This window comes from Phoenix dactylifera, chromosome 7 (assembly GCF_051530095.1).
Source record: "Phoenix dactylifera cultivar Ajwa chromosome 7, Ajwa_hap1_PhDact_Kaust_v1.1, whole genome shotgun sequence".
In the NCBI taxonomy this organism is placed as follows: domain Eukaryota; kingdom Viridiplantae; phylum Streptophyta; class Magnoliopsida; order Arecales; family Arecaceae; genus Phoenix; species Phoenix dactylifera.
In genome coordinates this window covers 32350538-32365378 of record NC_143196.1, presented here as the reverse complement: position 1 = coordinate 32365378, position 14841 = coordinate 32350538, and the positions used below count along the sequence as shown (strand labels likewise).

Here is a 14841-nt window from a genome sequence, read left to right as displayed (position 1 = left end):
TTGCAAAACTTTGTGCCTCGAAGAGAAAATGAAAGAAGGAGAGAGTGGAAACACCAGAGGTGTAGGATCTTTCTTACAAAGGGCTATTCTCGTTAGCTTATTTAATTATCTATATTGAGTTCCTAAACCTCTACTTTTTATGTAGAGTTTAACCAGTAACCTATCGAATAAATAGTAAAGGCTAGTTAGGTTCAGGCCAAAGGAGAAAAATCTTCTCGCAAAAATCTATTCTTGCTGGTTATTTGCTTGGCTGCTTTGAGAATCTGAACCTGAGCTTCTTATATAAACCTTAACCAATAACCTCCATCGACAGGCCAAAAAAGCCTCAGCAGCTAAGCAGTAAAAGCAGCCTAAACGGCTAAGAGGTAAAGACTAGTTAGTTTCAGGCCATTAGTGCTTTTTGTTTGTAATGAGAATGAGAAGGAAGGATATGCTTTGGCTCTATGGTTTCAAGAGATACATGAAACATATCGAGTAATCCATCATTTAAGGGATAGTGTTCTGATTCGTTCTTCAGTGATACCTCACTGGTTGGTTGGGGTGGGAGTTGGGATTGGAAGGAGAGAGCACGCAAGAGTCGAGATGGTAGTGATAAAAGTCAGGAATGGAGCCGGCGGAGATTGGAATGGAGCTTTGGACCCTTCGAAAGCAATCTTGAGTCAACCTAGTCCTAGTGGAAGAATAATTTTCCGCTCGAAGAAACTGGACATGTAATTTTCTCATGATGCTCATAGCAAGGATAAGATTTGTTGCATAATATCTCGAGTGAGAGAAGAAAACCAGCAAGGTATATAGTGATTAGCCAAATTTACAGAGCTATATACCTGCAATCTCTTAATGTCACACGATTATAAATAGCTTTACAATTATATCATCAAAAATTACAAGGCATTTCATATTGCTAATTATCAGAGGGCATGCCTAGCCTGCACAAACCTGCCAACCACAAGAAGCCCAGACAAATGATGTCAAAGAGAAGAAATACCACAGATGGACTACAGTAGTTGAACTTTCTTAGTTTCTTTAGACGCTGAAACACAACTGGCACCCGAGAAACCACCAACCTCAGAAGAAGAGCAGGAAAACCCAGTCCAACCACCAACTCATTTGTTGTAAACAAATATAAAATTTGAACAAAAGATTAAAAAAAAAAATCTAAAGCCTGATAATAACACCTTTCTCTTATCTTTCCAGTTCCATGGACTTCAGTCCTTTTCTCCACTACAATTCTCCAACCATCCTCTATGATTAAAGTGTTTCCTCCTTTGTCATCATCAGGGACTCATATTCAGTCATCTTGAGGTACTTTTCATCGTGAACAAGTACAACGTCGTTGAGAAGACCATAGCACCCGCCAAGAACCAGCTGAATTAAAGGTTCCCGAGTGACTTAGATCGATCAAGCAACTCATTCATCTCTATGGCATCAGACTACCTTGTGCCTGTCTCCCAAGTTCACGAAGCAGCTTTCTAGAATGAACTCCAGGGTCAATGGCGCAGAATCGAAGCTAAAGATGCAGCTCTGTAAATAACAAATGCCCGCTAGCATGGTTGCAAGTGGTCGAATGATTACAATTTGAAGGAGTAGGTGGTGCAGCCCCTGGGAACCCATGCAGTTGGCCAAGTCGAGGTGGAACATGAGGAGTCGCAAAGATATAGCACTGAGGCAGTTGAAAAGGAATGTGAACAAGAGTAGATGAGGAAGGTGAGGGAGATGGAAAGATACTCGCAATGGGGAGTAGGTGAAGGGGGCGGAGCAGAGTGGAGTGAATTTGATCTTGTTGAAGAGGCTCCATGGGCTATGAGGAGCGGGGATGAAGAGAGGGATGCTGAGGACAAGACTTAGCTGCCTTAGGATTAGGGAGGAGAACAATGGGGAGGAGGTGTGGTGGAGGGAGTGGAGCTCTAGCATTGAAGCAGGAGAATTGAATTGAATGCATAGATTTACACATTTTCATTCTTCGCGCAGTCTTCACCATTGCTGAGCCCTTCTATCAGTGAAATGTAAGTACTATCATCTGGAGTAATGCCCTTGTTCACCATCTCTTTGAGGAGACCCTCAGCATGATCACCTTCCCCATTTTTACACAGCCCTTGTATGAGGGCATTGTATGTAAGAAGTGTAGGATTGAATCCCTTGCTCAACATCTCATCCCTAACCTTAAAAGCATCCTTGACATCACCTCTCCTGCTATAACCACTAATCAGTGTATTATAACTGATTAAATCAGGTTTGATACCCTGTCTGCTCATCTCATCGATTAACTTACGAGCCTCTTCAACTTCCCCCAACAAGCAGAGCCCTCTCATCAGTGTATTGTAGGTAACTTCATCAGGAGCAAGTCTCTTACTTTCCATCTCCTTCAAAAGCTGAAATGCCCGCTCCATGTTTCCATTCGCACAATGGCCATCAATCAAGGCATTGTACATCACGAGATCTGGATAGAGACCCTTCTCTGTTACCTCTTTGAACATCCTATCTGCCTCGGTTACTCGACTCCTCTTGCAAAGAACATAAATTAAAGACGTGTAGGTCACCATGGTTGGCCGAACCCCTTTCCTTGACATTTCTTCAAAAACATCAAAGGCCTTCTTTACATTCCCTTCCTTGCAATACCCATTTATTAAAATGTTATATGTTATCGCATCGGGCGCCATTCCCTTCGCCTCCATCTCCTTAATCAATGCATTAGCTTCCTCATTCCTCCCCTCCATGAACAATGCATGCACGAGCAAATTATACGTGCAAACAGTTGGCTCAATCCCTTTCCTCCCCATCTCATCCCTGTATCGAAAAGCAACATCTAATTTCCCCTTGTTACAATACCCATCAATCAAAGCATTGTAATTGACAGCACTTGGAATCAAACCTCTCTCCAACATATCATCGAACATCACCGAAGCATCTTCAACCCTCCCTTCTTTACACATCCCCGATATGAGAGTGCCATAAGTGTATGCGTCGGGTTTGATACCCTTCTCCTTCATTACATCCAACATCTCGAGGCCCATTTGGACCTTTTCCCTCGAGCAATGCCCGTGAATTATTGTATTGTACGTGACAACGGTCGGCCGAACACCCGAACTCTCCATGAACTGGATGAAAGCTTTCGCCTTTTTGAGTTTCCCTTCCTTGCACAACACATTGATCATAATATTGAAGGTCACTACTGACGACGGGATCCTCATCCGAAACATTTCAGCATACAAAACCCAAGCCTTTTCCGTTTGGTGTGATTTCAAGAAGGCACTCAATAAACAGTTGCAAGATTCGATCTTTGGAAGAAAGTTAGCGTCTTTCATTAAATAAAACACGTCAAGGGCTTCCTGGATCTGACCCGAATCGAGATAGGCCCTGAGGAGAAGATCGAACACCAGTTGGGGCTTGGATGGCTTGAGTTCTTCGCCGGCGGCCACCAGAGCGTTGAAGAACTTCTGGGAGGAGTCGAAGCGGCCAGTGGCGATCGCCTCTTTGAGGAGGTTGAAGGCGGGGTTCGGCGGCCGGAGGGAGCATAGGAGGGAAGCGGCGATGGACAGGGAGCGGAGGTCGAGGCGGTGGAGGCCGAGGCGGTGGAGGAAAGGGAGGATGATGTCCGGGTAGCGGCGGAGGTGGAGGAGGACGGCGGAGACGAGGGGAGGGGAGAGGGTGGGGAGGAGGGTATCGAGGGAGGTCCATTGGGAGCGGAGGACGGAAGCGACGATGGAATCCGCGTGGGGCTCGGGAACGGAGGGAGGTGGCTCGACGGCCGGCGGTGGGGCGGAGGAAGGATCGACGGCGGAGGATGGCGCATTGCAAGGTGGCCGGCGAGCGGCGGCGATGCACGCGAGGCCTCGCCGCCCCAGGCGGCTGCAGAAGACACTCATCTTGAGAAGAATAGGGTCCGCGGCCGGGGTTTAAGCCACGGGTTGCTGCTTTGTAACGTTTTTTGTCCTCATGCCCCAAAAACCTGACTCCTGAAATTGATGACAAGGGTTATATTTTTACATACATATAGTCTGTTTTGAACTTGTGAATGAATTTTATTGGACCAATTTGTATTTATTAAATTGTATGGTTATGATCCGTTACTAATATTTTGTGCATTGACTAAAATAAGTGTAATTCAAGGGAAGTGTGTAAGTTGCAGCATTTTTTTTTGGGTACAATGGAGGATGCTAGGGAAAGATTAAGAATAAACGAACGCACAACCCATGGCATCGAATTGTATTAAGATAGATAAATCAGCATGAATATTAGATGCATCATTATAATCACCATTGACATGTCTTCTGGCTAGCCAATCAGCTGCAGAGTTGGCTTCTCTAAAAATGTATGCCATTGGAAATGAATTCAGTCTCGAAGCTTTGTTTCGAACATCTTGGAGGAGTGGATGACGAGAATGAGAGATAGAAGTGTCATTGATAACAGCGATAGAATAATCTTCTAAGACGACCTTGGTACAATTTAGAATGAAGAAGGTAGTCATTAGCCTCTCCCAAGCAGCCTATAATTCAGCAAGTACAACCATAGTAGATGGAACGACTATTAATCCTACTCGAACAACTTTGCCAAGATAATGCAACCAGTATCAGAAAGTCCTCCTTTGAAAGAGCCATCGAAGGTTACATTCACCAAGCCGTGGGAAAGGGATAACCCAATGAACTAATACGGGAAATTGAGGAGGTGAGCTACTTGAGCTGCAGATATCCTAGTGCCGCTGGGATGGAGACAAGCCCGAAGTTATTTCACAAAATTCCTTGGCCATTTGCATGGTTTGACGAGCTACACACAAGGGATCATTGGTTAGATTTTGGAAGATTTTATTCATTCCTAACGGACCTAAGGAGCCATTCTCCATTAGCAATAAGTGCTGGGCATCTGTAGGCCTTTTGGATGAAAAGAAAGATGCCATCGGGCTCAAAGAGTCTTTAAGGTTTTTGCAATAGAGCATTCCAATAAAATATGTTCCAAAGTCTCTTCTTTGCCAAAAAGACGGCAGAAGTCCAATAAAGTTGCAGCCTGTTTGATCACAATGAATTAAGGAAGTATTCATCCCTCTGTACACCAATCAATTGCGATCACAAGGGATTGTTACAATCTAAAACTTTTCTTTCATATGAAGATAGAAGCAAATATGAAAAATAAAATGCCATCAAGATTTTTGTGATGTAATAATTGCCTCCCCTGATTAGAGGTTCCAAATGCATGAATAAAAACTTCTATACGGATTCTCGATCTAGAAGATAGTATTCATTCATTCGTTCACTCATCAGAAGTTAACTATAAGGTCGATTATAAGAAATGCATGAAACATATATTGAGATATGTATGAGAACCCTGAATAAAAATGCAAGTTTCATAGCCAATATAACTTCAAAGAAAAGTTGCTGCCTTCTTTACATTCATGTAAGTTTGACACGCCACTTATCAGACACCAGGAGGCTTGGGAATGTACCTTGTCTTTATGAATATGATGTCACAAGATGAGCAGCCTGTCCAGAAAAAGCCAAGTATGCTTTCAGAACCTTGCCTGCATCTTCGAGTAAAGCTCTCACCAGTTTCCCCATTTTTAAACTGAATCTCATGATTCGATCGCTGGATCCCTATGACCTTCTTATCCAGAGAATATCAAATAAATAAAACTGGTGCTTCACTGATTGAATCTGATTTTGGTGGATCAAGCTGAGTAGATGGACCAACGTTCCATGATAAAACCTGCAACAGTAGGTCCCCTCCAGGTAATTGATAACATCTCAACCTGGAAAATACATCTAAGAAGCCTATAAAAATAACTATGTAACCCACACAGTGAAGGTCAGGGACCACCTTATTAATGCCGTGGAGCGGGGTGCAATTGATGTTCCTTGAACGCGTGTTACACTACCTGATCAGATGTTGGGGCAAGAATCAATCCGTTCCCATCATCATAATAGAGACCCTGTGTTTCATGAATGCTGCATCGTAGGGGTGGAAGCTGAATATAAACATGAGATTGTGCCTCTGAACCATACAAACCTACTACCTACCCATGGTTGATCACTAGATACTTACTCTAACATGTCGTTTTTTTCCCAGTCTGTAGCTTTATTATGCAACTCGACTGCCTAGTATATATATCACAACCCAGGACCTTACCCAAAAAGGCTAACCGAAAGGTATTATTTGGATTTCTTGATCCTGTATAAGTACCCAAGATCTACTCAGCAAATAACCGATGTGAGACTAAACATACGCCCACACGGGTCCTCACATACTCCTTCCATTTAAGCCCTGACGTTCTTGTCAGGCTAAGGGTTCAAATCCATTCAAATCTAATCACAAATACTACGATCGACTTGTGGTCAGCCTCAATGAATCTGTGTTGCAGTGTTTCCTAGTCTATATAGGTTATGGGCCGGATCCGCTTTGATACTACTTGTAACAATCTAGGACCTCACCCAAAATAGCTAGCTGGAAGGTATTATTTTGGTTCCTTAATCTTATATAAGTATCCAAGATCTACCCAGCAAATAACTGATGTGGGACTAAACACACGCCCACACAGGTTCTGACATACTCCTCCCGTTCAAGCACTGACGTCCTCGTCAGGCTAAGGGTTCAAATCCATTCAAATCTAATCATAAACACCACAATCGGCCCATGGTCAACCCCAATGGATCCGTGCTGCAGTGTCCTTTAGTCCACATAGGTTATGGGCTGGGTTTATTCTGATATCATTTGTTACAACCCAGGATCTCATTCAAAAAGGCTAGCCGAAAGGTGTTATTTGGGTTCCTTGATCCTGTTTAAGTATCCAAGATCTACCCAGCAAATAACCAATGTGGGACTAAGCACACGCCCGCACGGGTCCTCACAATATACGTCTTTAATAATCGATGATAGAAAAAAATACTGCATCCAATAGTAGCACAGATAAAAGAAAACCAGATACGTATACCTTCAGAACCTTAGACAATCATATAATGTCAAACATACATTTTCACCAAATCTCTGCATGCTGATTCCAGATCTCTTAGTTTGACGATAGAACTTCACACAGTTTGCTATAATCCTTTCAAAACCTTACACCTTGTTTCCAATCTTTAAGAGCAAAAGAGACAGTTCATGTTACTAGAATAGCGATCAAGAGAATAAAAGATGAGAGCATCATCATCTGGAAAATATTATATATACTTGCATATGTATGAACTCCGAGTACCATGTTCTGCATGCATGATTTTAGCACAAGAAATTCCATTAAACACATGTCACGTTCAATCTCTGAGACCTTTCCTGCAATGCATTTCCATAATCTTTTGCCTGAAAAGTTATGAAATATAAGGAAACAATAAAGAAAGAGAGAAAAAAAATCAGTATATTTGCAATTTCCATACCAAGGCCAATATTAGTGCACGGACAGGTTGGATACTCTTTCGCTTAACCATCAAGATGTTGAAAGAGAACACAGATAGCCATAAAGATATCCCAAATAAATTTTGACAATACAATTTAAGAAGACACTCTTAAAGTTTTTTAATGATGATCGGGAGGAGCTTTTTTTTCTCGATTTTGGATTTCAAACTGGAACTATATCTTTTCAAATAAGTACTCATGATTTTTTTTTATGATTGCAAGCATGAGCATATTTCAATAAAAATAATAAATTAGCCTGTCTACTTGAACATGCTACCTGTATGCCCTTTTCTTGCAGCTGACTGTTCGCTTCACTCGAGTTTGTAGAGAGATCAATAATGTCATATATACAAAAAATACAATACTGAAACTATGATTATCTGGCATTCTTCTCTCAGCTACCTGTATTGGATGATTTTTGCAAATTTCTGCTTGGATTCCATTTCAATTTTTTGGGTTCACTTTATCCCTTCTTGTTTCCATGTTTGATAAATAGGAAGAGGCTAGCAAAATGCAATATAACATATCACAATAAGGCAAAAAACTTAAAGCAAAAGAAAATTATATGGTCTAGCTTGCGAAAAAATTGATAGCGATGAATTGAACAGGATATCCTTGAAACACCCAAGACCAAGGTGGCTAAGCATCACACAGCACTAACAAAAAGTTGCAAGGCAAACAATCAGTTTTTAGTGATCCTTCGAAGACATCCTTCTCATTATGTGCTGGCTTTCAGTAGTCTTGTTTCAGTTCAAGACATGAAATAAAAATATGGTCATTTGTGTTGGTTATTCATAAGATTTGATAGTTGCTTTATTAAGGTATATTTCTGTCCAAAAAATATCAAACGTTTTGTAACCAGAAATCTTACCCTTGGGGTGCCTAGCTAGCTTTAGGATTTTGGCCTCAACCATGCCTGCATTAATGCTTCTAAGTGGGTTTTTAACCAAGTATTTTCCGTCCTTTACATATACAGTTGAATCAAGTTATCGTATTGATTGCCTTCTACGTTTGCATAGTACATGTAGCATGTACTCTCTAAAATACAGTATCCAGATAAGTATATCCTAGCTACTTTAGAGTATTTGGGGATATTTTATTTTATATGCGTTTAGTTGTTTGCACTTCCTGATATTTTATTTTACAAAAGTCCACTTACTCATTCCAACACCTAGATCTACACCTATACCTACTTCTGTTTCAGGCTACTTTGGTCAAACTTTGTGTATCATGGTATGGTACCTGACATAACCTTTATCTATCATGGTAACATACCTGAGATAAAACCATTTACTGCTGTGCATATAACATAAGCAATATAATAGGTGCTGCCATGGTACGTACCAGCGCGAACCAGATGGTACGGGGTGTACCGTACTGATTTGGTACCTGTACTCGGTACACGTAGCGTACCGACACTCGATGCACAAAAAAAATTTTGTATCGTGCCATACCAACACCGTGCTAGTGTAGCACCGGTACGGGGTGTTGTTGAAAGCAAAATTGAATCACTGGCATGCAATGGGTTATGGTGATATCATTGATGATTATAATTAGGTTATGGACCTTAAAAGATCGAACATGCAACAACTTTCAAAATAGAGAAAAAAAAAGAATCAATTTTTAGAAGGAGAAATTACATATCAAGGTATGCCATGCCATACCAAACCGAACGGTACGGAGGTGTACCGTGCTGATTCAATACCAATACGTGGTATGGGGCAATATTGACACTCGGTACACTAAACCGGCCTCCGTACTGGGCATACCGACCCAGTAACAGGGTGGCACCAGTATCGAGATGGCGTACCATATTATAGATTATTTAGGAACAAATAAAAGTTCCATTAGGCCTATATAGATCAAAGTGACAAGAGTGAGTGAACTGCAAGAGAGCTTCATGGCTATCAATAAGCTATTAATCAAAGTCAATGACCATTACTTCAAATAAATATTCCCCTGGATTTTGTAAGCTGCAGAAAGCTAACAAGCAGATAAAAATAAATTGTCCAGATATTCAGTTAAAAAAAACATATTTTGGTTTGGGGGTATGCATTTGTGCTTCACTAAGTGAACATACTCCTTGCAAATAGCATATTATTATCCAAGAAATGAACATGAACCGCACCTAAGCAATCAAAGAAACACACATAAATGTCCAAAGCCTGATTCAAAGAGTACCGCATAGCCAACATTCATCCAACTTAGTATCAAGCAAAAAGCACTTCAACTAAGGAATACACCCATTTATGTGACCAAAATAGATAAAGATCGGTGAGCATGGACCTGCAAAACACAATTCAGCAGTACACGCTTCCAGAAAGAAGTATTCTTTCTGTCTTTCATTTAACCAATCGCTGAAAAAGAGAAAAAAACTGCATGATATTCTACACGAAATCCATAGACGACCGCACTCATCAAGAGAGCCAAAACGGCAAAACTATAACAAATAAGACAACCAAAAAGAACTCATTCCAACCGAGAAATTGCAGCTAGGGGTTATAACCAAACCAGTTGAATACTAATTATGAGTTCATTTCTCAAGGGGATTCAGAACTAGGGTTTCGATCAGATGATCTGTCGTCAAAAAGAACAACTATACCATGGATCTTATAGTAAATTCGAGGAGACAATGGGGAAACGAAGAAAAGATTAGGGTTTCTGGAACAATTTAGCTTAAAATGGTAAAAACGAGAAGCTTAGGGATCAAGACCTCACCTTTGGATCGCTTAAAACTGGAAGAAATTTCGAAGTCTTCTACCCCAATTTCGTTGTTTTGTATACGGGCGCAGAAGGCTCTACGTTGAGCGGCCACGGAGTGGGAGCTTAAACTAACCGTCCAAGAATTGAAGGGAACGGTTTAGCAAAAAAAAAAAAAAGAATTGAAGGGAACCGCTAGGACAGCGGAAGGGGAAACGGGAAAAATTATTTGAGCTAATATCGGTAACCGACTTGCCGACAGTACTATCATCAATTTATTTAACCCCTAATAGGCTGTAGATACCAAATAAATTTCTTCCACTTCCACCCCAACTTTAAAGAAGATTAGAAGTTGCCAAGGAAAATTAAAAATTTGGCCTTGTAATTGTAATTGGTCACAAGTTCCAATTTAAGTCCAATAAATGGTTAGCCACTCAATAAGTTCTTTTTAGCAATTAGACTACAAATCTATAATGGTTGAATATCTTGTAGGTGTTAGTTTTTACGGTCTAATTTAAACACCTTAGTTTGGAAGGATGTTAAAGGGAGGCTTTTAAAACACATTAAGCCTTTTTTCTATAGTATCGACATGCTACTATATGATTTTTATATATATCGATCGTCGTAAATGGATATTATCTACGATTTTCTTTGAGTTGTATCCTTGTTTGGCTCTCTTGAATAAAACTTCAAAATAAATCAGGATAATTTCTAGCAAGACTCCACTCTTAAAAAAACTCATTTTGGATGACTTTGGGATAACCAAACGCCTGCATGATTTTCCGCATGTCTGAAATAATTTTGGATGCCCATTTTACGAAACAAAACACATACTAAAAAGTGGAGGAGATGACTTTAGTTGGTGGGGAACTTACCTTGGCAATTTGAGTTCTCACCTATCTTCTCACAGTTAACCAAACACAGCCTAACATAGAGAAAAGACCTGTCCCCTTGGAATCATCAACAAATAAAATGCTTCTTGAGGATTAATTCTCAAAAATAACTAATATATACTAAATACAACTAATGACCAAGTTACAGTGTTGTGAAGATCATCAATGGATTTATAAGCACAAGTATGAAGGAGCACTTTAATAGTGAAACAGAAATACTTTAATGGAGATACATGGTGGGCAATACTTAAAATTCTGATAGCTTGGGGATTCTTCTAATATATGCCAGTTTTGAAGATCCACTGAATTGCAGGAGGTTGCAATTATGAGAATCCAGACATATACATATGAGTGAAGTGGATTGTGGGGCATCAAACTATCTTCCTATTTGTCTTCTGCGGCCATATGACATGTCACCAGTAGAGGGCTAGCCCTTGAATTGTGTACCCCATACTATTCTCTGTGTTGAAAAACCAATTGAAAAAAAGAAAAAAAAATCTGAACTATTTCAGTTATTATTCTCGGTTCTTGATCAATGAACAATGCCCAAAATAACTAACTAATAGCCAGCTAGCTATCTAGCAAATTAACCACTAGTTGAATTACTTTCATTTATGCTATGCTAGTTTTACTGCATATAAGACATTGGCTTGTTTTACCTCAGTCACTATAAAGTCATATATCATGAGATATCAGCTTTTAGGCCCAATGCAAAATGAATCTTGCAGTTAAAGGAGAAAATTCTTGGACTACAGGGAATGCTGTCTATTGGGAACACTTTGATGTCCCAGTTATATACTTTTTAAAGATGATTCAAGCACTTCCAAATTCTTTTCCTACACTCTCCTCTCACTCTAGCATTCCTCAAGTAGGGCATACTTAATCTCATGCTTGCAGGCCTTTAAACATGATAAGAAGTTATTGGCAGTTAGTTAAAGGAATCAACTCATGGCTACGGTCTTACTTAATTAGCTAGCTAGGGCGAAAGCAAGTTTAAATTTCATAAAAGAGCTTTGCTTTCTTCTTGACCATTCTTTTCCCCCCTAAATCTTCATCATTCTATTTCAAGCTAAATTGATATAGAAATACATGGCGTCTAACTTCGGAGCTGCCAACATCCCCAGTGACCAAGCTAAGGGGAGCCTAATTGCTGAGCCACCCAAAAGCCCCAATATCCTTCAAAAGTAACACACAACCCTTCCTTCAGAAAACTCAAATCCACTCAACATGACATCAAAGAATAATGACACAAGGCTGACTAAATAATCCTGAGGTTTATCGCCAAAATTTATTATCAATCTAGTAGCACAATTCATGGGCCCATCAATATCTAATGAGGACTTAACCCCGACCACCCGATCTACGCTGTACCACCTTTTGGAGGTGCCATGGTCCCAAATATGAAACTAAATGATGTTTCCTCCAGTGGTACTCCAATATCCAGACTGAAGCATTTGGCTTTGCTAGCTGTCTAAAGCTAGCCAAGCTATCAATGGTCGGTAACTCCCCACCTTCAATGAAGCCTTTTACTGCTGGCCCTTCAGGACTTGGGCCATCAAGTGAATGGCCTGGATCAAGATGTTGTCAGGAGTCATGTTGGTGGTCCAGCAGAATGCTTGTGGTCCTTGCTACTAGTTTCAAATTCATTTGAATACTTTATAGAGCTTGCCAAAAATCAAGGAGATTGAGAAAAAAAGAGGCCAAATCAATCATGCCGTCTTGTGAGATTGTATCATCCAAAATAGTTGCTCCACTTTCTAAGCAAAAGGCAATGGAATCCTAAGTGTTAGCCAATGAGCACAGACCATTGCTGCTCATAATGGCGAGAAGATGAGACCAATCCTACCTCTTTGACCGAAGGAGCATGAATTAAAGCCACGCCCTTCTGTTATGGAAACTGGAGCTGTTTAGCGTACTCACGAGGTAAGTTTGGTGGACTCATAGTTGTTATTCTGGAAAATTGTGCACCAGAATCGTGAAATGATTTAGAGAACCTGCAACGAGACTTGCAGAGATGTGATAGGCCTTCTCTTAGTTTATATGTTTCTAGCAAGCAGTGGATTCACAAAGCTGTCCCATCCTTTATTTTTCCTATGTTTAGCTAGTTTTGATTAAAGCAAAGCAAGCTCTAACTCCAAAAGTCCTCTAAGATACAACTAATTTCATAGAAAACAACATTTAGCAGTAACTATGGCCTTAGCTGGTAATTAAAGTTTCTTAGTAGTTTGTTCACCAGAGACCTGCATGAGTTCAAATCGTTCGACTGCAATCTCAGACGTTGATGCGGGCATGTCGACTTCGTCTCCCCACGAATGTGAACTAAAATTTTGATTGATGATAAAAAGATTATTGTAACTAGCATGCACCTACTTATAATGCAGTGCACAAGAATATCCTCAAATGCGGTTGTCGTAGGATCATCGTGTCGTGATCGTATCCTAGCATGGCATTGACTTGTTTTCCCGTGGCACGAATAAATGATGCGGTTCGACCTGACCCATCAGATGGTGGCCCATGAAAGCACCATCTTGCTTCCATTTGAAGTAGTTTAATAACTAAATACTTGCAGGGTTGATGAGGGAAGAGTGGAATGGTCTAAAGCAGGATGATGAATGAGGTTCGCCATCAGCCAACAGTAGCAAGTTTTTATTTGTGAAGCAGAAATATGCGACTTTCATTCCCTAGGGGTTCATATCCTCAGCTGCGTCATACAAAAATGGAACAAAAAGGCTGCTTTGGCTCGCATACCAAAGCATGGAGGTCATGCTATAGTGACTCTTTTATAAGACTTCCACAACCAGGCATGCATGGTGTTGTACTTGTCTTTACTTCATGCCAATGGCATCTTTCTTTGGGAACTCCAATGGTTCTCCAACAACTAGTGCCCATCAGGGGCCCTACTTGAGAGTGCCAAGAGAAGCTGGAAAACTATTTGAGAGGAATACAATGCTCCTATACCACACACACACACAAACACACAGAGAGAGAGAGAGCTTAGGAACAGGAGAAAATTTTGAACGGGACCAGTACTACTAGTGATTCCAAAGGGTGGCTCAAGGAGGGGGGCAACATGGCCTACCAAGAGCATGGACTGCACCTTACTTTCTTCATTAGGTGGGGACTAGTTGAACAGCCCCAAGAGCATTCAGAGAACTGTATTTTGAGTCATGAAGTTGCTAAGAAATGGCCTATCGCATCAAAATCGTTAGGCTACTACTATTGCTATGATCATTTAATCAGCAGTCTCCTCGTAGAACCAGAGTACTGTCCCAAACTTGGTAGATTAATAAAGCACCTCTACATATTTTTTTCTCCCTTTCATCTCTCACTGCCTCAGTACTGGGAAAGAATGCATCGCCAGGCTTAGTGGTACGAAGAGCATACAAATACTGCTACTCCTTTCAGTATAATGCATCATGTCGACTTCGATAATAAAATAAATGGGACCATATGTTATAAGGGGTCGAATTATTGTTGGAATGTAGTTAATGTGAATCTCTCTTAACTTTCACCTGCCAAAAATCCTGGGCTCTGGAAATCTCACCCCTAAGTTTGATGCCAAAGTCACAAGACAGGGAAGGACGAGCATCCTTTTCGACTCCTGGTCTGGTACATGTCGATGTTGCGACGCATCGAAAATCTTATGCTTTCTTCCTCTTAGTAACTAGTGGAAATAGTGGGATGAAATGGACGTCTGATAGCGAATAATTCACCTTGAATGCTTTATATTCAGCAAGCACATATAGGTAGACTTTGACGAGTACAAAGTCTTTCTTTGGATGGAACCATGAGACGTGGGAGGATGCCATCCACACAGTTCTTTCTTTTCTTTTGATGCACATGACAACATCCCTACGACAAAAAGCAGTAATTCTTA

General features: G+C 40.7%; 1 protein-coding gene across 15 annotated transcripts; it reads right to left on the bottom strand.

Annotated features, from left to right (window-relative positions):
- Window positions 1-798: 798 nt before the first annotated feature.
- On the bottom strand, window positions 799-10213 carry LOC103712901 (Pentatricopeptide repeat (PPR) superfamily protein). Of its 15 annotated transcripts, XM_089924487.1 has the most exons (5): window positions 10090-10213; window positions 7178-7278; window positions 5806-7059; window positions 5435-5694; window positions 799-3953 (listed from the first exon to the last, which is right to left on the bottom strand). In XM_089924487.1, the coding sequence occupies exon 5, from the start codon at window positions 3861-3863 to the stop codon at window positions 1944-1946; it is 1920 nt and encodes a 639-aa protein (XP_089780613.1). In that variant the 5' UTR covers window positions 3864-3953; window positions 5435-5694; window positions 5806-7059; window positions 7178-7278; window positions 10090-10213; the 3' UTR covers window positions 799-1943. The 15 variants fall into 15 exon arrangements, 13 of the variants coding, with proteins under 13 accessions (XP_089780613.1, XP_089780603.1, XP_089780605.1 ...); XM_089924477.1 differs by having other exon boundaries at window positions 5806-9728; window positions 10090-10212; XM_089924479.1 differs by adding an exon at window positions 9658-9728 and having other exon boundaries at window positions 5435-7874; window positions 10090-10197.
- Window positions 10214-14841: the final 4628 nt, after the last annotated feature.

What these genes read in the sequence shown, in the direction of transcription:
- LOC103712901 (XM_089924487.1), bottom strand. Translation starts at nt 3,863, where the DNA reads ATGAGTGTCTTCTGCAGCCGCCTGGGGCGGCGAGGCCTCGCGTGCATC.